At 46.0% G+C, this 22,589-nt stretch overlaps 1 protein-coding gene across 1 annotated transcript; it reads right to left on the bottom strand.

Moving 5' to 3' along the window:
- Positions 1-11,850: 11,850 nt before the first annotated feature.
- LOC140455276 (zinc-binding protein A33-like) lies at positions 11,851-20,612 on the bottom strand. Its single transcript, XM_072550020.1, is given in 7 exon segments — positions 11,851-12,445; positions 18,822-18,937; positions 19,018-19,049; positions 19,639-19,872; positions 19,965-20,060; positions 20,150-20,487; positions 20,490-20,612. Coding segments are annotated over 7 exon segments (1,395 nt in total). The 5' UTR covers positions 20,554-20,612; the 3' UTR covers positions 11,851-11,930.
- Positions 20,613-22,589: the final 1,977 nt, after the last annotated feature.

The raw sequence follows: 22,589 nt of genomic DNA, 5'->3' as shown, positions 1-22,589 counted from the left end.
AGGCTCCCTCACACAACCATTTCTTTCCTGCCTGACAGGTACATACATATCAAGGACACGTCGTATCTGCTCCTTGAAAAAGTTCCACATTTCCACCACATCCTTCCCTGACAGCCTATGCTCCCAACGTATGCTCCTCAAATCCTGTCTTACAGCATCGTAATTTCCCTTCCCCCAATTGTAAAAACTTCCTTGTTGTGCGCACCTATCTCTCTCCATAACCAAGGTGAAAGTCACAGAATTGTGGTCACCATCACCAAAATGTTCACCCACTAACAAGCCCACCACTTGTCCCGGTTCATTACCGAGTACCAAATCCAATATGGCCTCCCCTCTGGTTGGACAATCTACATACTGCGTTAGAAAAGCTTCCTGGACACACTGCACAAACACCGCCCCATCCAATCTACTTGATCTAAAGAGCTTCCAATCAATATTTGGGAAGTTGAAGTCACCCATGACTACGACCCTGTGGCTTCTGCACCTTTCCAAAATCTGTTTCCCAATCTGTTTCTCCACATCTCTGCTGCTATTGGGGGGCCTATAATAAACACCCAACAAGGTGACTGCACCTTTCCTATTTCTGACTTCAGCCCATACTACCTCCAGAGGCAGATCCCCCTCAAACTTCCTTTCTGCAGCCGTTATACCATTTCTAATTAGCAATGCCACCCCCCTCCTTTTTTACCACCCTCCCTAATCTTACTGAAACATCTGTAACCAGGAACCTCCAACAGCCATTCCTGTCCCTCATCTATCCATGTTTCCGTGATGGCCACAACATTGTAGTCCCAGGTACCGATCCACGCCTTACGTTCACCCACCTTATTTCTGATACTCCTTGCATTGAAGTATACGCACTTGAGCCCATCTCTGTGTCCGCAAGTAGTCCCTGTCAGTGCTACCTTCTCCACAGCCTCCCTACAGTCTTGGGCATCCTGACACACAGCTAGCTTACTTGCTGGGCTACAAGTCCGGATGCCATCCCCCTGCCAAATTAGTTTAAACCCCCCCGAAGAGTGCTAGCAAACGTACCCCCCAGGATATTGGTGCCCTTCTGGTTCAGGTGCAACCCGTCCTGTTTATACAGGTCCCACCTTCCCCAGATGCAGTCCAATTGTCCAAATATCTGAAGCCCTCCCTCCTACACCATCCTTGCAGCCACGTGTTCAACTGCACTCTCTCCCTATTCTTTGCCTCTCTGTCACGTGGCACCGGCAACAACCCAGAGATGACGACTCTGTCTGTCCTAGCTTTTAGCTTCCAGCCTAACTCCTTGAGCTCTTGAATGACCTCCCCACCCCTCTTCCTACCTATGTCGTTGGTGCCAATGTGTACCACGACTTCTGGCTGCACACCCTCCCCCTTAAGGATTCTGAAGACATGGTCCGAGCCACTGAGCCATTGTACTGCCTTCATTGTACTGAAGTGGGATGAGACCCTCCCACTGATATTCATCAGGCTCCGAGAGACAAGAAGCCAGACAGATCAACTGCTCCCCTCAGAAACTGGTCACTGGGCACCACATGAGAATGCCAGTGTGGGTACTGGTTTCTGGATTAGTGGTGCTGGAAGAACACAGCAGTTCAGGCAGCAACCAAGGAGCAGTGAAAGCCCTTCATCAGGAATGTGCCCACCCTGACCGAGACACAGATGAGGGCAGTAAGATAAATTTCAAGCTGAATTGTGAGAGACATTGTGTTTCCTGTCTTGTTATGGATCAGATCAAACTCCCTCAAAATATATCAAATATAAGACCCTAATTCTTTATTTTGTTTAAGAGGAAGTGTAAGGCGCCATGATCCAGAGGTGATTTGATTGGTCCATTGCTATGCTTTAAGGAAAACACACTTTATTCAGGAATGGGAGATCAGGAGATGGTGGGAAATGACACTGGAGTGGGAGTGGGGCCCAGAGTCTACCATGGATCAAGCCAGTCCTTTAGGGTCTGCAGTCCAGCTGCCCAAGTGGATCAAGTGGGTTCATATTCATCAGATGGAGCTTCCCCAAGTGGTAACCCTGGGCCCAGAGCCTCACCGTGTGAGTAAGGCTGTCTCTGGGTAACCCTGGGACCCAATGGTGAGGGACTGGGACAAAGTGGGAGTGGGCCAGGGACTAGGCTGTGACAGATGACTCTCCAATGGGTAACTCTCCAGCTGCTGACACCTGGACTTCCCAAACTCTTTTCCGAAAAGGAGGCTGGAGATGCTCAAATCAAGGTGTCGAGGGGAACCCCATCCCCAGGACAGAGAACAGCAACAGCAGCCCCGAGAAAGAGGAACAGGGACAGGAGACCTAGATGGATCCTTATCACATGGAACATTCCATACAATTGGATATGGGAATAATGCTCCTGGGACCAATCCTGCTCCCAGAGCAGGGGTTTTGGAGATTTTTACAGAACCATGAAGACGGTGATGATCCTGGGATTCCTGACTGGGAACTTTGTCTGGAGAGAATCAGGAGGAGAATAATAATGCAGAGTCAGTGATTGACACACCCGTCCCACTGAAAACCCAAGGGTCAGGTCGGGGGGATACATTGGGAATCTGAGTGGGGAGGAGTGGGGTAAATTGGTGAGGTATGAGAAGGGAGATGACACTGGGGAGCTGACTAGAAATTGTCAAATAAAGTGTCTTTAGCAGCACAAACACAGTTAGGGAAGATTAAGTAGGGAAAGTGTAGTTATCATTTGGAACCCATCCATAAAGACAGTGATGGACAATAACCCTGTCTGGTTTCTGAGGAGAAGTTAAAATAGTTGGGAGCATTGAGGGAATATCTGGGATCCATATGTCACTTCTTCAGTCAGAATCTGAGTGTGCTGGCCTCGGTGCTGGAGGGAACGATGTGAGGGAGATGGGATGTGTGTGAGAGGTGAGGCCTGGGGCAGGCCCTGGCTTCAGGCAGGATGGGATGGGAATGATGGCTGTGAAAGGCAGGTCTTCCATCACTGTTGGGATGGGAGAGGTGTACCCACTGGGCATTGCATGGCACCGCCCTGGAAAGGAGGTGGGCCCTCGGGGATATGTGCTGGGAAAAGGGGGAAATGTCCCATCGGAACATTGAAACTCACTGGGAAGCTCCCTCCATTTGTTTATAAGATAAAGAGGAACCAAAAGCTGTTGGATGCTCTCCCCAGTCACTGGGACCAGAGAATGGGCTGTTGTTATCCCTACCCCAATGGGCCTCTCTCCCCTTGGGCCCCACCAGGTAGTGTCGGCAATGAGGAATTTGGGGGATAGGGGGCCACTCCCACAGTGTCAATATGAAACATGAACATTGCAGAATTGATGCTGCACCAAGTGTTGAGGTGATTCTGGGAATGAAGCAGCTCCGTGAGAGATGAGGGTCTTGGGTGAATATTGTGTCCCACCTGGGAATACAGTGACAGGGATCTGATCTGATCCATTCCCAATGAGATAATTAGATTAGATTCCCTACAGTGTGGAAACAGGCTCTTCGGCCCAACCAGTCCACACTGACCCTCCGAAGAGTAACCCACCCAGACCCATTTCCCTCTGACTAACACTATGGGCAATTTAGCATGGCCAATTCACCTGACCCACACATCTTTGGACTGTGGGGGGAAACCTGAGCATCCGGAGGAACCCCACGCAGACACGGGGAGAATGTGCAAACTCCACACAGACAGTCGCCCGAGGCTGGAATCAAACCTGCGACCCTGGTGCTGTGAGGCACCAGTGCCAACCACTGAGCCACTGTGCCACCCCCGATGTTTAGTTTGACCCCCAGCTCGAGGTATTAGACTGGGTGTGCAGGGCATATGGAATACCTATTCTCATGGACAGGGGAATATTACTGTAAAGGGGGGACTTGAGTGGACAGCTCCATGAGTATGCTGCCCATTTCAGATCTCATTGACCCCCCCAATGTCTGAACATCCTGTTCCAGAGGATGAATCATTGGCTGTAAATTTGTTGATGAATGAAAGGCAAGAGGTTTGTGTTTGTTCACTGAAGAAGCACAGCTTCTTTTTCCTTGTTTTATCTTTATTTTGTTGTTACTGAATAAATGTTAACTTTGTCACAATTGAAAGGTTTTCTAACACGTGAAGCTCTCACATTGAACAGTGAGAACTTGGTTGGGAGGGTGAGTTGTGAGGAGGATACAGAGATGTTTCAGTGTAATTTGGACAAGTCGGGTGAGTGGGAGAAATATAATGTGGGTAAATATGAGCTTATCCACTTTGTAGCATAAACAGAAATGCAGGTTATATTCAGACGGCAATGAATAGAGAAAAGGGGATGTGCAATGAGACTTGGATGTCCTTGTTCACCCGTCGCTGAAAGTAAGTGTGCAGGTGCAGCAGGAAGTGAAGGGGGCAAATGATAAGTTAGCGTTCATAGCGAGAGGATAGAGTACAGGGACAGGGATGAGTTGCTGCAGCTGTACAGGGCCTTAGTGAGACCACACCTGGAGTAATCTGTGTGGTTTTGGTTTCTTTGTCTGAGGAAAGAAGTTCTGGCTGTGGAGGCATTGAAATATGGTTTGCCAGACTGAATCCTGGGATGGCAGGATGGATGTGTGACATCAGTCAGGATGATATTCCCTGGAGCTCAGATGAGGAGAACCTATAAAATTCTAACAGGACTGGACAGGATAAATACAGGAAGGATCATGATCAAGAATGCAGCACCTGAGTCACAGTCAGAGTACAGAGAAGGTTTACCAGGATATTGCCTGGTGTGGGGGATTGTCGCGATGAAGAAAGGTTGGATAGACTGAGTTTGTTTTCACAGGAATGTAGGGGTTGAGGGGTGACCTGATGGAAGTTTATAAGATTGTGAATGACACAGAAAGAATAGAAAATATGCAGTATTACCCACAGTGGAAGGGTCAATTACTTGAAGACACAGTTTCAAGGTGTGGAGGGTTTGGGGAATGTTTTGAAGAGATGTGTGAGTCAGGTTTTTGAGTGGTGAGTGCCTGGAACATACTGCCCGAGGAGGTGGTGAAAACAGTCACAACAGTAGCATTTGAGAAGCATCTGGATAGGAAGGGAATAGAGGGATATGGATCCTGTAAGTGAAGACAGTTTTAGTATGGAAGGGCAAAATGTGTCAGTGCAGGCTCAGAAGGCCGAAGGGCCTGTTTCTGTGCTGTATTATTCCTTGGTCTGAAATGAAGAGAAATTTCTTCATCCAGATGATGCTTACCCTGGGGAGTTCTCCGCCTCAGAAAATGGTTGAGGAGAAAGCATTAAATGCTGTCACAGAGGAGTTAGATGTAGGTCTTGGGCTCAAGGGATCAAAGGGGATGTGGGGAGGAAGTGAGAACAGGGGACTGAGTTGAATGATCACCCATGCGTTGGGCAGAGTTAAAGGATGGCATGGTGTTCAGGGCGTGCAGCTGTATAGATTGACTGTCATTGTAGCTGTAGGTACAGGAATCAATCAGAGACAAGGTGATGTATAACAGCAATACATTTATGAATGGGAGTTTTTAAAAGAAGGGCCTCACCTACTCAGTCTCATAAGACAAAATCCTCATTTCTAGAACCAATCTGGTGAAGTTTTTCTGAACTATCTCCATTGAAACTATATTCCTCTCAAGTTTGGAGACTAAATTGCACACAACCCTCAGGGTGTGGTCTCATTAATGCCTTGTACAGTTACATCAACACTCACCTACTTTTATTCTCTATTCCTTTAGTAATAAATGTCAGGATTCTATTTGCTTTTTACCTTCTGTACCTACAGAAGACTTTTCTGCGATTCACACACAAGGATATCCAGATCTCTCTGCACTGAAACACTTGGAAGATTGTCTCTATTTCAAAAAAAGTTGTATTTGTATTCCTCTGAGCAAAATGGATAACCTCACATGTGTTCATGTTTCATCTGTCAAATTCTGCCCCATTCACCTCATCTGTCCAGAGCCATTTTTATATTTCTTATTTCTTCATTGCAATACATTTTCCCACCTCTTTTAGTGTCATCTGCAATTTTGTCCGTATTTTTTCTATCCCTGTCTCCAAGTCATTCATAAAGATTGGAAATATTTGGGGCCTGTGACAGGCTATCAGTTACACCTTGCCAACCAGAAAAAGACCCATTCAGCCCAACTCTCGGCTTTCTGTTTGTCAGCCAATCCTCAATCCAAGCTCATCAATTCCCACCAACACCGTGTGATATCACCTTGTGAAGTGAAAGAGCTAAAGGATTCTCTCTGTCAAACTCAAAGTCAGTGCCCAGTGGAAAAGCAACTTGGAAAAAACAAGTATTCACTGAGAACTCCAGGATATCTACAAATCTTTCTACTGCTAAACAAACAAAACAACAGCAAAACAGACAGGGTTCAGGTAATTCTCACATTCAAAGACTTGAAACTTCAGCTTCCATTGTGGTGGCTGGTATATTGGGTCGCGGTCAGTGTGTTTGTTGATGGAGTTTGTGGATGAGTGCCATGCTTCTAGAAATTCTCTGGCTGTCCTCTGTTTAGCTTGTCCTGTGATTGCTGTATTGTCCCAGTTGAATTTGAGGTCCTTGTCATCTGTGTGTATGGCTCTTCGGGACAGCTGGTCGTGGTGTTTAGGGATGGGTTGGTGTTCGTGGATGAGGATTGCTAGTTTTACAAGGAATCTTGTAAAATGCAAAGACTGTACAAAACACTATATAGGACAAACAGGCAGACAACTGGCAATATACCGGCCATGACAATGAACAACCAGAACTGGCAACCAGAAACAGCAGGAACAGACTAAATAATTTCCAGAAGACACGGTACAGCAGCAAGTCACAGGAGGCTCCTGAAGATGTTCCCTAGACAGGGGAGGAAATGTCTGCGAATCAACTTCCCAGCTCGGTGAACATACCCACAACTACGGCAGGAAACAAAGATATTTGTTGTGGTAGATGAAGAGGGATTGAAAATTGAGGACTTGATATATGAATGTAAGAACATAAGATATAGGAGAGTCAATAGGCCATTCAGCCCCTCAGGTCTGCCCTGCCATTCAACAGGATCATGGGTAATCTGCCCCAGATCTCAGCTCCATTTTAATGGCAGCTCATCATAGCCATCAACTCTCAGATATTACAACATCTATCAACCTCCACTTTAAACCCTTTCAGTGATGGCACCTCCACAACTCTCAGCACTACATTAGTATTTGATGTCTCTTGTTCCAAATGCATTATGTTAAACTGATATTCATATTATTTCACTTTTTTCTCCCTTTCACTTCTAAACCTAGATTTCTCTTTTCCAATTCCTGTCTTTTCACCAAAAGAGGAAATGCTGGAAAATCTCAGCAGGTCTGGCAGCATCTGTAAGGAGAGAAAAGAGCTGACGTTTCGAGACTAACTGACCCTTTATCAGCTTTGACAACGTGTCAGTTAGACTCAAAACGTCAGCTTTTTTCTCTCCTTACAGATGCTGCCAGACCTGCTGAGATTTTCCAGCATTTTCTCTTTTGGTTTCAGATTCCAGCATCTGCAGTAATTTGCTTTTATCCTGTCTTTCCAGCTTGATTTCATCGCTTCCGAATTCCATCCCCTTTGCTTTAAATTTCTCTGCTCTTTCTCATTTTCTGCTCTTTATCTTTTTCTGCTTTCTGTAGTTTCTCCATTCTCTCTTTAAGCTCAAGCTGCCTTCACTGGAACTGCATCTGTCCCGATTCCAGCTAATTCTGCCTCTAGATTGCCCACCAAATCAAATGTCATTTATGAAATTAGTCGCCACGTAAAATAATTTTTGAGGAAATTGGTAAAATGTTTGGCCCCTAATCTTGACACTGGTGTCCCCGTCCCATTGATTTCCTGAACAGAAGGTACAAGCTCTTAATATCTGCCCTGTCAAGCTCCATTTAGAAACATCAATGTCTCAATAAGGTCATCCCTCATTCTCCTAAACCCAGAGAATTTACTCCCCCTTCACCCCCTTCCTGATGAAGGGCTTTTACCCAAAATGTCGATTTTTCTGCTTCTCGGATGCTGCCTGATCTGCTGTCCTTTTCCAGCACCACTCGAATCTTGACTCACAGGCAACCTCCCAAACCCAGGGAATATTTCATGAATCTTCACTCGACAGCTTCCAATGCAAGAATACATTTCCTTCATTGTGGAGAGCAAAACTGTGCTGAGTGTTGGACAGGGAACGTGATGACTAACATATCGAGTCCTTGTATCGTTCCATGAACCCATTGGGGTTAATATTCATCTTGGGATGGAGGCATCAAACAGAGGTTGTGGGATTGAACACCCACGATAGACCAAACCTGATCTTGGTGGAATTAAATTGGAAATGGGATGAGATATATCATCAGGCACTCAAATCTTAAAGACAATCTCTCTCTCTCTGCACCTTCTCTGTAGCTGTAACAAAGCCATCTTGACTATCCCTAATGAGAATTTGCCTTTCCAAACACATGTAAATTCTGTCCCTCAGCATCCCCTCCAACAACTTTCCCACCACCGATGTCAGGCTCACTGGTCTATAGTTCCCTGGCTTTTCATTACCACTTTCTTAAATAGTGGCATCATGTAAGGCAACCTCCAGTCTTCTGACACCTCGCCTGTGGCTATTGATGACACAAACATCTCAGCAATGGGCCCAGAAATCACTTCCCTAGAGTTTGAGGATACACTGGATCAGGTCCCAGAGATTTATGTGCTTTAAGACGTCCAGCACCTCTCCTCTGTAGGAAGTCAAGGTGTCACTATTTATTTCCCCAGGTTCTCTGTCTCCCATATCCTTCCCCGCAGTAACTGATGAAATAATATCTCCCCCATCTCCTGTGGTCCCACACATTGGTGGCCTTGTTGATCTTTTATGGGCCGATTCTCTCCCTTGTTACTCTTGTCCTTCATGTATTTGTAGAATCCCTTTTGATTCTCCTTAACCCTATTTGCCAAAGCTATCCCATGTCCCCTTTCTCCCTCCTGATTTCCCTCTTAAGTGTACTCCTGCCACCTTTATACTCTTCTAAGGATTCACTCGCTCTCTGCTGTCTATACCTGACAAATGCTTCCATCTTTTTCTTCACCAATACTTAGTTTCTGTAGTCATCCAGCATTCCCTACATCTACCAGTCTTGTCCTTCACCCTGGCAGGATCATACAGTCTCTGGACACTCGTTATCCCAGTTTTAAAGGTTTCCCATTTTCCAACCGTCCCTTTACCTGCAAATATCCGCCCCCAATCAACTTTTGTACGTTCTTACCAAATTCCGTCATAATTGGCCTTCTTCCAATTTAAACTTTAACTTTTTGATCTGGTCTATCCTTTTCCATTTCCACATCTATTATAAAACTAATAGAATTATAGTCACTGGCCCAAAAGTGCTCCCCACTGACACCTCAGTCACCTGCTCTGCCTTATCTCCCAGTACTGGGTCAAGTATTGCTCCTTCTCCAGTAGGTACATCCATATACTGAATCAGAAAATTTCCTTGTGCACACTGAACAAATTCCTCTCCATCTAAGCCCTGAACACTTTGGCAGTCCCAGTCTGTGGGAAGTTAAGATCCTTTGCCATAACCACCCTATTATTCTTTCAGATAAGTGATATATCCTGACAAGTTTATTTCTCAATTTCCCACTGACTATTGGAGGGGTTTATAGTACAATCCCAATGAGGTTATCATCCCATTCTTATTTTTCTGTTCCACCCAAATAACGTCCCTCAATATATTCCCAGGAATATCCTAAATACAGCTGTAATGTTATCCCTGATCAAAAATGCCACTCCCCATTCTCTCTTATCCCTCTTTCTCTTCCTCCTGTGGCATCTATACCATGGAACACTAAGCTGCCAGTCCTGTCCATCCCTGAGCCATGTTTCTGTAATTGTTATGATATCCCAATCTCATGTTCCTAACCATGCTCTGAGTTCATCTGCGTTCAATGTTCGGTCTCTTACATTGAAATAAATGCAGTTTAATTTATCTGTCCTTCCTTGTTCTCTGCTTTTTTCCTGCCTGCTCTGACTGTTTTATTGTTCCTTTTCCCAACTGTACCATTCAGATGTATCTCTCTCCTAACTATCTCCCTGGGTCCCCCTTCCCTCACTAGTTGTAATACCCCCCGAGCAGCTCCAACAAATCTCCCAGCTGTTATATTACTCCCTTTCCAATTCAGGTGCAATCCGTCCTTCCTATACAGGTCACTTCAACCCCAGAAGAGATCCCAATGATCCAAAAATGTGAATCCTTCTCTCCTGCACCATCTCCTCAGCCACACATTCATCTGCTCCATCCTTCTATTCCTGCCCTCACTAGCTCATAGCACCAGGAGTAATCCAGATATTCCTGCTCTCGAGGACCTACTTTTTAACTTCCTGCCTAATTTCCGATATTCTCCCTTTGGAATCTCATCCTTTTCCCTTCCTATGTCATTCGTTCCAATGTGTACAATGACCTCCTGCTGGTCCCACTCCCCTGTGAGAATATTCTGCACCCTCTCTGAGGTATCCTTGATCCTGGCTCCAGGGAGGCAACACACCATTCTGATGTCTCACTGTTATTCTGAGCCTCTGACTGGAGAGGCACATGTCACCCTCTACTCTGAGTCAGCTTCACGTCATCCAAAACCAGTATCACCCACATATGAACGCGGACTGAGCCCCTATCCCTCTGTCACTCACTGACCTACATCAAAATAGGGTCCATTGATTCCAGATTCTTGTTCACATTTCACCAGCTGCCCTGGTTCAACCCCGTGTCCCCAGATCGTGAACCTGTCCCTTTGGATTATGAGGCCTCAGACAGAGATGTTTGGACAGATGAGCCAAACACATGGTCAAGACACAGGATTGTCTTAAAGGAGGAAAGCTGGGTCTGAAGGATGAAAAGTGTCAGCCGGGAATTGGGCTCCAACACCTCGGAGTGTTGTGAGACAGGAGACTACAGGGATAAGGTGGGGAGGGTGAACGAGACACGGCTCTTCTGTGCTGGGAGAACGAACAATGGAGCCACAGGCAGCACGGAGTGGGGGCCCTCACCTCCTTTCTCCTCAAATACCTTCAGGAGACACTCCCATTGCTTCACACTCCTGAAGGTCATGTCGAAGTACCCCCACTGGAGAAATCATGCAGATAGAAAATATCTGCTGCTTGGAACCCACAGCAATCCAGGAGGATTCTCTTCAGGAAGAAGGTCTGTTAAATGCTGATCCTTCCTCCACCTTCTTCACAGTCACCCTGACTGGATTCATGACCCACCCCACCCCCCTCCACCTGGCCTGTGGGGCTGGCTCCAGCACAGGCCATCGCTTTGGTCTCTGAGCCTTTTCAGAAACATGGTACAGGACCGCCTTCGTCTGGCAGGAGCTGGTACTGCGGCCAATATCATTCAATAACAATTACATTCAGCAGATGGCAGTGACACACATCCAAATCCTGGGGACATTGAAAATCATAAAATGCTGCAAATCTTCAGCAGGTCAGACAGCATCTGTGCACAGAGAACCAGAGTTAAGGGACAGTTAAACATCGGGGATACAGCATATCCTGGGAGAGAGCGGATTGTGTGTAAATCCCCTCCCCAAAGATACAAAGATAGAGGATGCTATGTAAATGCAGCATTGTCACCCTTCAGTGTTTGGATTTCTCCCTCAGGATTTCATGTTCCGGGTGCAGAGTGAGAAATAGAAACACAGAGAAATCCCAGCTCCAGACTGGGAAACAGGTTAAGAGATGGAGGATGGGACTGAAGCAGGAGTAAATGAAGGAAGGAGAGACACAAGATATTTAATTTACTTTTTATTTTCACCATCTGACATTTATATTTGTATCTGATTTATTGACAGATTGGTTGTGATGTTACAAAGTATAATCTCAGAATTCAATAACACATTCAGTAACATCCTGTTGTCAATGGGAGTTGTCAATGGGAGGTTTCTGACCCCAATCCCTGACCCAGACCCTAAACCCGGGGGTCACTGTGACGTCAGGGAGGCCCCGCCCCTTTAACAGCTGATTCTCAGAAATTTGTTTAAACCCCAAACCGTGAAGAAAGGATAAAGTTTCCCAGTGAATTTATTCCCAGTGAAGGTGTGGAGATGGGACTTGGTGTCCACGTTGTAAAATGAAACTGTCCCAGATTCATAACTGAGATAAACTCCCACCTTCCTGGGGATCAGATCGACAGGGAGAGGGAATTGAGGAGAGGAGTTTATATAAAACTGATCCTCATCCCGTTCCATGGTCCAGAGTCCATTCTTCGGAATCGGACTGACCCATCTCTTCCTCTCCACAAACTCTGAGGCTACTCCCAGATTCCAGCCCCGATTCCCCCCCACCTCCACCTCCCAGTAATGTCTCCCCGATGTGAATCCCTCTGATCCCAGGGCACAGAGACAGACTGGAAACCTCTTCTCGGTGTCAGGGAGACCCCTCCGGGCCCCAGTCAGTCTCAAACTCTTCAGATCCTTAGACACCTCAAGGCAGGGATTTGCTGTTTCCACATCCAGGGTCACTGAGACTGGGAGAGAAACACAGAGAATTAGAGACAGTCCCTGGGTATGGGTCTGTGGGAGGGGGATGTATGTGGAGGGTGGGGGGGGGGGAGAGAGGGATGTGTGCTGGGGAGAGTGGGGAGAGGGGAATGTGTGCGGGGAGAGGGGAAAGCGAGATGTGTGCGGGGCGAGGTGGGATATGTTTAGGAGAGAGGGGAGGGGGAGAGGAGGATATGTGCTGGGGAGAGTGGGGAGAGGGGAATGTGTGTTGGGGAGGGGAGGAGAAAGGGGAACGTATGTGGGGGAGAGGGGAATGTGTGTGGGGAGAGGGGAGGGGGAGATATGTGCAGGGGAGGGGATAAGGGGAGCGGGATGTGTGCGGGGGGAGACGGGGAGGTGCGGGGTGGAGAGAGGGTAGGTGTGGGTGGGGGGGAGAGGGCTCGGTGTGCACGGTGGGGAGAGGGGAGAGCTGGATGTATGTATGCGGGGGAGGGGGATATTTGTGCGTGGAGGGGAGCAGGATGTCTGTCCGTGGGGGAGAGGGGGAGGGGTGCGTGGGAGGAGAGGGGGAGGGGTGCGTGGGGAGAGAGTGGGAAGTGTGCGAGGGAGAGGGGAGGAGTGTGTGAGGGAGAGGGGGAGGTGTGCATGGGGAGAAGTGGGGGACGTGTGCATGGGGGGGAGAGGGTGAAGTGTGTGCTTTGGGGAGAGGGGGATGTTTGCGGGAGGGGGGAGAGGCGGAATTGTGCAGGGGTGAGGGGAGAGGGGGACATGTGTGTGGGGGGGGAGGGGGATGTTTCTTCAAGCTTTATTCAAGCTTTTTCTCTCAGTTTACACCCAATGTGTGGAATGAGCTACCAGAGGATGTGGTGGAGGCTGGTACAATTGCAACATTTAAGAGGCATTTGGATGGGTATATGAATAGGAAGGGTTTGGAGGGATGTGGGCCGGGTGCTGGCAGGTGGGACTAGATTGGGTTGGGATATCTAATCGGCATGCATGGGTTGGACCGAAGGGTCTGTTTCCATGCTGTACATCTCTATCACTCTATGACTCTATGACAATGGATTATAGCTCCAGCTGCCTCAGTGAGAACAAACTCCTGTTTGTTAGAGTCCCCACTATCATTCATTATTTTCCAATATCATGGGGGAGTGAAATGTGTTCCCACAAAATTGAAAATGGAAATGCTGAATCTGTTCTCAAAATATCAATTAAACCTGAAATCCAATGTCATCAATGGCACTGCTTAGACTAAAGTCGGGGCCATTGGGAAAGAGCTTTATTGAAACAGTGGGGACAGGTCAGAGAATGTTCACTCGGTGGGTTCCTGGGATGAAGCAGTTCCCTTGTGATGGAAGGTTTCAGGCTGGGGCTGTACTCATTGGAGTTTAGAGGAATGAGAGGTTCTTATTGAAATGTATAAGATGGTGAAGATGTTGACAGAGTAGACATTGAGAGGCTGTTTCCCATCATGGGGGAATCTGGAACCAGGGATAGAGTTTCAAAGTAAGGGCCCTGCCAATTAACATGGATTTTGTGTCTTCGGATCATTAATCTTTAGAATTCTCTCCCCCTCGAGAGCAGTGGAGCCCAGTTCATTGAATATATTAGAAGTTGAGTTAAACAGGTTTTTGATCAATGAGGGAGTTGAAGGTTGTGGGAGTCAGGCAGGAAAATGGAGTTAAGGTCACAATCAGATCAGCCGCCATCTTTATGAATGACAGGGCAAGCTCTCGGGGTCACTCCTGCCCCTGTTTCTGATGTACAATGTTCACATGGGATTTTCACATGGACATGTTTCAAGTTGTCAGCTTTTGAATTTCTTTCCTTCCTGTGAGTTAAAAAATAAGTGTTGAACTCACTTTCACATTCATAAATTCCTTTCCTCTCTGGAAACAGAAATAACAAATAGACTGAAGAATTTAGAGTCAAAGAGTTGTACAGCACGGAAACAAATATCTGCTGATCAGATATCCTCAATTAATCTGATTCCATTTGCCAGCACTTGGCCCATATCCCTCCAAACCCTTCCTACTCATCTACCCATTTCAATGCCTTTTGAATGTTGTAATTGTACCAGCCTCCGCCACTTCATCTGGGCAGCTCATTCCATACACAGGGGGCAGGGTACGTGAAAATGTTGACCCTTGAATCCCTTTTAAATCTTTACACCCTCACCTTAAACTAAAGCCCTCTAGTTTTGGACTCCCCTACCCAAGAGAAAGCCTTGTTTGTTTACCCTATCCATGTTCCTCATGTTTTTATAAAACTGAAAAAGGTCAACCTTCATCCTCCAATGCTCCAGGGAAAATAGCCCCAGCTGATTCCGTCTCTCCTTATAGTTCAAACGCCCCAAAGCAGGCAACGTTCTTGTCAACCTTGTATGAATCCTTTCAAGTCCCACAATGCCTTTCCTATAGCAGGGAGTCCATTGAATGCAGTAATCCAAAAGTGACCGAATCAATGTCCTGGACAGCCACAACATGACATTCTAACTCCTTTACTCAGGGCACTGAGCAGTAAAGGCAAGCATACCTGATGCCTTCTTCAAGGGCTTGTGCCCGAAATGTCAATTGTCCGGCTCCTCGGATGCTGCCTGACCTGCTGTGCTTTTCCAGCACCACTCTAATCTTGACTCTGATCTCCAGCATCCCCAGACCTCACTTTCGCCTTCTTCATTGCCCTGTCTACCTGCAATTCCACTTTTAAGGAACTAAGAACCTGCACCAGCTGGCACTCGCACATCCTCCGCATGTCAGCTGGGTCTGTGACCATGAGGAGCAGCGCGTCGGTATAAGCCGGAAAAATCCCCTCCAGCCCCGGCCCACGCAGAGCCAAACCCGAAAGGTGCTCACACAAGAGGCACAGGAATGGCTCCACACAGAGAGAATAAAGCTGGGTGGACAGGGGCCAGCCCTGACACACTCCTCTCCCACAGTGTAGGGGCACCGTCAGGGACCCGTTAACCTTCACTGGGCACTCCGCAGCGGCGTACAGAACTCCGATCCCGGCGACAAAACATGTCTGAAACCCGAAAGCTGACAGAGTCCCGAGGTGCCAAGGGGAGTCGAAAGTGCCCTGGTAAAGATTTTATAGTTTGTGCTGAGGAGGGAGACCAGATAACAAACAGATATTCCCTTCTTAGGCAACAGAGTGATGACGGCCCTGCACCAAGAAAGGGACAGCTCTCCAGTCGTGATACATTCCTCAATGCCCTGAGGAACCCCACGGTCAGCCCGTCCAGCCCCGGGGACTTGCCCCTGGAAAGACGGTCGAGTGCACAGGTCAGCTCCAAACTCAGAGGGGCATTGAGCCTCTCGGCGCCCTCGGGGCTGACCTGCCACAGCTCCTCCCACAGAATTCTGCGAACTTCCTCACTGGATGGATCCGGAGAGAGAGCCCGGTAATAGGCCTTCACTTGGGCCCTGATTCCCTCCAGATCCAAGACGAGGGATCTGTCATTGGCACAAAGAGCTGCTGTTGGATCCCAGGCCCTTTTCCCAGTGAGTCAGGATCCTGAAGGAACTGGATCCGTGATCTCATGTACACACTCCGGGGCTCAATGAGCTGCAGATCCCGGAGCGCGGCCTTCTTCTCTTCATACACCCCCCCACAGGGCCGGGTCCACATCGGGCTGACTGAGACGTGACTCCAGGTTGAGCAGCTCCTTCTCCAACCCCTCGATCCTGGATTTCTGCCTCTTCCTCACTGACCCTCACACAAACTGCTGACAGAGAGACGGGCATGAGCCTTATCCCACATCCCACCATAGCCTCAAGGAAAGGAAGCACAACCCCAACCCCAACCCCTCCACTCCTCCTCCAGCTGGTCCAGAAGTGACAAAATAACCCCCAGAGCCGCTCATCTTCGAGAAGCAGGTTGTTAAAGGGCCAGTACGCCGACCTCACCCTGATGCTGACCGGAACAACCTCTCCCCGACACCAGGTTGTGATCAGAGAGCATTCTCTGTCACATGGAGACCTTCGGAACATGGGAGACGTACACCCTGGAAATGTCGAGTTGGTCAATTCTGGACACTCTAACCCCAGGCCCCACAAAGGGGAAGGCAATGGAATCGGGATAGAGAGTTCACCAGATATCTACCAAGTCTTAACCAAGTGTTAGGACACAAGGTGAATCTTTTCTCTGCTGCTGGTTTAAATTAGCAGAGGGGTTTACCCTGTGTTGTAACAGCTTGGGGGCTCGTTAGCAGGATTTGAACAGTTTGTGTCTCAGATTCGTGGTTTGAACAGGTTTAGACAGATTTGAATAGATTTGGGGTATGAGAAAGCCCAGTAGATTTAAACACTTGCAGGTTATTATCCCAGATCTTTAAATAAAACATAGGTGAGACAATTTGTTTAATTCCGGTGACTTGTGGTTGGTTCATTTAAAAGTGAGAGAGATAGTTCTTCAAATTGCAAAAGAGCTTCTGAGATTTGAAAGTGATTCTCAAATTGGTCAAGAAAGTTTAGAATGAAAGAAAATTAGCAAATAAGTTATGACAAAAGTCAAGCTGAAATTGTAAGGGAGTTACTCAAAAACTTAGGTGTGTCAGAGAAACAGACAAGTGTTGTAGAGGTAGAAAATCTTAAATTAGAATTGAGGAAAATGGAGTTAGAAGATAAGACAAAAGTCAAGCTGAAATTGTAAGGGAGTTACTCAAAAACTTAGGTGTGTCAGAGAAACAGACAAGTGTTGTAGAGGTAGAAAATCTTAAATTAGAATTGAGGAAAATGGAGTTAGAAGATAAGATAAAAGAGATTGAGAGGAAAGAGAGAGAGAAAAGAGAGAGAGAGTGGAAAAAGAGAGAGGGGGGAAAAGAGAGAAGGTTCTGAGCTGAGCAAAGAGAGAAGAAAGGGAGAGAGAAGAAAAGGAGACACAAAACACAAAAATCCTGCCCTCACTAGCTCGTAGCACCGGGCGTAATCCAGATATTACCATTCTCAAGGACCTCCTTTTTAAATTCCTGCCTAACTCTCTGTAATCTCCCTTCAGAATCTCAACATTTTTCCTTCCTATGTCATTGGTTTCAATGTGGACAATGACCTCTTTCTGGCCCCTCTCCCCCTTGAGAATATTCTGCACCCTCTCGGAGACATCCTTGATCCTGGCACCAGGGAAGCAACACACCATTCTGATTTTTCGCTGCTGGCCACAGAAACATATGTCTGTACCTCGGACTACACAGACTCCGAACACAATTGATCTCTTGGAATCTGACGTACCCCTTATTGCGTTAGAGTCCTCTCAATGCCAGAAACTTGGCTGTTCGTGATACATTCCCCTGTGAATCGATCAGCCCCTATATTTTCCAAAACAGCATACTTGTTTGAAATAGGGATTACCACAAAAGACTCTTGCACTAGCTGCCTACCTCTCTTACCTTTGCTGGAGTTAACCCATCTATGTGACTGTATTTGCGACTTTTCCCCCTTCCTATAAATGCCATTCATCACATCCCCTTGCTCTGGTAAATTCCTCACTGCCTCCAACTGTTGCTCCAACCAATCCATTCAATCTGATAGGATTTGCAACCAACACCGTTTATTGCAGATATAATCCACAGTAACCCTTCAACACTCCTTAAACTCCCACATCTGACAAGAAGTGCATATCATTCTACTAAAGGCCATTTTTGCTCCTTCACAATCTACAGACCCAGAAAATAACAGCATCTTATTCCTCTACAAAACACTACTCTAGGTTAAATTAATAGTTATTTATATTTTCGGTTTAATCAAGAGACATATTTCAAAAAACATATAATCAAGAAAGAACCCACTCTACTCACTACTGCAGACATTCTGTAGGCCACACTTAAAACTGTTCACGTATCTGTTTCTGAGCTGTGACTACATCCAAACAGTTCCTCCAAGATCAGTTGTGAATTTCACTGTTTGTTAATTTTCCCAGACGCACTCCGATGTCCAGCGATAAATGAATTCAAATGACAAAGGCAGTAACTGTGCAGGTTCACTGTGGTGTCAGTTTCTTTCTCAAATGGGGCAGAATATTTTCCTATTATTAGAGAATATCTCCGCCTCCTCCCCCTCCCCAAAATAGGAGGAAAGCAGCTGAAGATTTCTGGCAAAAACACTAGCCTGAGAATTCCTACAGAAATGCCCTTGAGCTGAGATGATTGACCTTGAACAATCACAGCCATCTTCCCTTGTGCTCAGTTTCACTCCAACCAGTGGAGAGTTTTCCCCAATTCCTGTTGACTTCAGTTTTGGGAGAGCTCCAAGCCCAATACTGTGTCGATGTCAATGACAGTGAAAGCCGTTATTATCCAGCTTTCTTTATAACTGAGCATTAATTATACTATCATTAATATTTATACACATAACAATCCAAATTTTAAAAGAAGAATCAGGACAAAGGAACTGATCTGAGATTTACCAGGTTTAATAGTTTCCAGCATTTCGTTCCACATGGGAAATGGTAAAACAATGTTGAAATTTTCAGGAGACAGGGCACCATCTGTTAGTGAGAGCTCATTACTATTTTCACTAATCCTGCAAACAAAACAAAATAATTGTTGTAAATTCATCACAAACACTTCCCTGAGTAATTTTACTGAGTTTCAGTCAAGTACATCTCCTCCCTCCTCTTCCGAGATGCTTCCTCCTGAAACAAACAGAACACCAATCTGAGTTGACAGAGACTGACTGTTTATATCTAAAAAGTACTAATTGCACTCACATTGTTACAACCTGCTGAGCATTGTCAATTCTGATTATTGCAGACATGGAATAGAAAGAGGATGGAACACAAAGGATATTGAAGAGCAGGAGAAGGTCAAAAAATTCAAACAACTGCAAAGGATTGAAGGAAACATTAATGTATTTTACTGAAGTAAACATCTGATTTGAAAGTTTGAATCTATGAAAGGGATTGATCCCATAGATTTAGTCAACACGTTTCCATTTCTCAAGAACCTGAAAACTGGAATATATGAACATAATCTAATTACAAATAAATCAAATGGGGAGTTTAGGAAAAAGATTGTTATCAAGAAAGTGATGGGAACATGGAATCCACTGTCACACAGTACGATTGACACCAATGTATAAACAGGAAAGTAGGGAAAACCATTAGGGAGAAAGGAGCAGAGGGAGATAGTGATCGGGGAATGAAGGAGGATGGGTGATTGCATCATGTTGGGACTGTTCACAGTCACACTTTTACTTAACTAATCTGAAATATAATCCCTCACCTTCAGAAAAATCACTCTGTCTTTTCGTTCCAACTGTTTCTCCAACTTTGAGAGTTTCTCCTGAAGAGAATTTAAATTATCTTGAATTTTACAGAGATTTCGGTCCATTGGTTTGAGAATGTTTTCCTCTTGTTCCCTGAGATCTCGGAGTAAACTCTGCTCTTTCTCAGTCAGCATCTGGTGCATTTTAGTGAACTCAGATTTGATGTGGGTCTGCAGGCTGCAGGATTCCTCCTGTCAGGGGAAATATAAATACAATATGTTTCTGCAATAAATGCAACAAATGAAAGAACCACATTTTGAAAATCAGCTCTGGGAGATTTTACCTGAATTTGGGAAATCTTCTGTTTCTGCTGCCGCTCCATTTCTAGAGACGCCGCTTTCTTCTGTGTGAGAGAATCCAAGGAAGATTTCACCCGATCCTGGGATTGGAAGAGAAAATCAGAAAATAAAAGTATTAGATCATGAAAATGTGATGAATTAATCAGGGATGGAATCTGTTTCCTTTTACCTTGTAGATTCCAACAGCATCTTTAATCAGGATGAAGCGGTGCTCCCTGTGTTCCCAGGAATCTCTACAAATCACACAGACCAATTTCTTGTCAGTTTCACAAAACAGCTTTAGTTCTTCCTGATGTTCCTCACAGTGATGGTTACTTTCCTTCTCTTGTGGATTCAGATTTAATGTTCGAGCTTTCTCAGTCAGATTCGCTAAGGCCCTGCTGCCTCTGAGGTTTCTTTCTGGAAACTCCTGTCTACATTCCGGGCAGGAGTTTACCTCCTGCTTTTCCCAACTCTGGGTGATACAGGAGTGGCAAAAGTTGTGTTCACAATCCAGTGGAACTGGACAAATTTCAGACAAATGGGACAAATTACCTCCTTGGTCAAACTCTGGACCTGCTGTGTGGAATCCATGTTTAACGTCAGCACTTCCTGAGTCAAACCGCTTTCAGTTTCAATGTGATTGCTTTTATGAACACATTCAGTTCAAAGATTCCTGATGAAATTCGATGAAAGACTTGAGAAGTTATTATTGTACATTAATCAATTTCCCATCCACTGTTCCATATCAAAGTGAAATGTGGAGCAGTGGTCGGGAGAAACAGAGTGAAGGGACTGAAGGAGAAAATTAGAACAAAGGTGCTCAGGGTGAAAGTCCATAGAGTGTTGACAGTGGGAGTGGTGGAAGGAGGAGGGGAAGAGATTACATTGTAACCCTGTAAGTAACAGAAATGCTGCTGTTCCCCTTCACATACTTCCACCTCTGAGTGACAACTTTGTTAATTCACTTGTGGGACATGGGCGTTGTTGAATGTGCAGGATTTGTTGGCAGTCCTGAGTTGCCCCTTGTGAAGGTGATGGTGAGCTGCCTTCTTGGACCGTTGCAGTCCATTTGCTGTAGGAAGACTCACAATGCCATCAGGGAGGGAGTTTTGGGATTCTAACTAAGCAACAGTGAAGGAATGGTGTTACAGGACGGTGAGTGGCTTGGAGGGGAACTAGCAGGTGATAGTGTTCCCATGTATCTGCTGCCTTTGTCTTTCTATATGGAAGTGGTTGTGGGTTTGATAGGTCTGTCTGAGGGACTTTGGTGAATTTTGCAGTTCATCTTGTAAATATTACACACTACTGCTACTGGATGTCAGTGATGGAGGGAAGAAATGTTTGTGACTGTGGAGCTAATCAAGCAGGGGCTGCTTTGTCCTGGATGGTGTCAAGCTTCTTCTTGGAATTGCACCCATCCAGGCAACTGGGGAGTACTCCATCACACTCCTGACTTACGCCTTGTGGATGGCTTTGGGGAGTCAGGAGGTGAGTTATCTGCTACAGTATTCTGAGTTTTTGACCATTTATTGTAACAATGGCGTTCATGTGGCAAATCCAGTTAAGTTTCTGGTCAATGTTAAGTCCCAGGATGTTGATAGTGGGGAATCCAGTGACAATATCACCATTGAATGTGAAGGAATGATGGTTAGATTGTCTCTTATTGGAGTTGGTTGTCTGGCCTTTGTGTGACATAAGTGTTACTTGTCATTTGCCAGACCAAGCCTAAATATTTTCGAGATCTTGTTACATTTGAACATGGATTGTTTCAGTGTCTGAGGAGTTGCGAATTGTGCTGATCATTGTGCAACCTTTAGTGGACATCTCCCTTTCTGACCTTATGAAAGAGGGCAGCATGGTGGCTCAGTGGTTAGTACTGCTGCCTCACAGCGCCAGGGACCCGGGTTCAATTCCTGCCTCGGGCAACATTCTTCCCTGTGTCTGTGTGGGTTTGCTCCAGTTTCCTCCCACAGCCCAAAGATGTGCAGGTTAGGTGAATTGGCCATGCTAAGTTGCCTGTAGTGTTAGGTGGATTAGTCAGGGGTAAATATAGGGCGGGTTTCTCTTTGGAGGGTCGGTGTGGGCTTGTTCGGCCGAAGGGCCTGTTTCCACACTGTAAGTAATCTAATCTAAAGTTTAAAAGAATGTCATTGATGCAGCTGCTGAAGATGGTTGGGCTGAGGACACTACCCTGAGGAACTCCAGAGATATCCTGGAGCTGAGATGATTGACCTCCAATAAACATCACATCTTCCGATGTGCCAATATGACTCCAACCAATAGAGAGTTTGCTCCCTGATTCCCACTGATTCCAGTTTTACTGGTACCTAACAACAGGAGTGGGTCTGGATGATGTGTTTAACCATGTGGGACCCATAGCTGGAATGTGTTGTACAGTACACCCTTTAAATCCCTAATGCAGATCATTCTCTCACGGTCACTTTGGGAGAGACATCTCTCTCTCTCTCTCTCTCTCTCTCTCTGTGTGCTGGAACTAGTCACCAATTTGTAATGTCACTATTTGTTTGAATCCCACACCAGCTGTGTATTCATTTAACTTTCTTGCTTTAAGAGCTCAAGTGACTGAACTGAGGTAACTTCCAAATGATGTGGGATTTGTGAGAGGG

Source organism: Chiloscyllium punctatum, chromosome 30 (assembly GCF_047496795.1).
Source record: "Chiloscyllium punctatum isolate Juve2018m chromosome 30, sChiPun1.3, whole genome shotgun sequence".
NCBI classification, from domain to species: domain Eukaryota; kingdom Metazoa; phylum Chordata; class Chondrichthyes; order Orectolobiformes; family Hemiscylliidae; genus Chiloscyllium; species Chiloscyllium punctatum.
The sequence above is the reverse complement of the archived record's forward strand: the minus strand, read 5'-3'. Positions and strand labels throughout refer to the sequence as shown.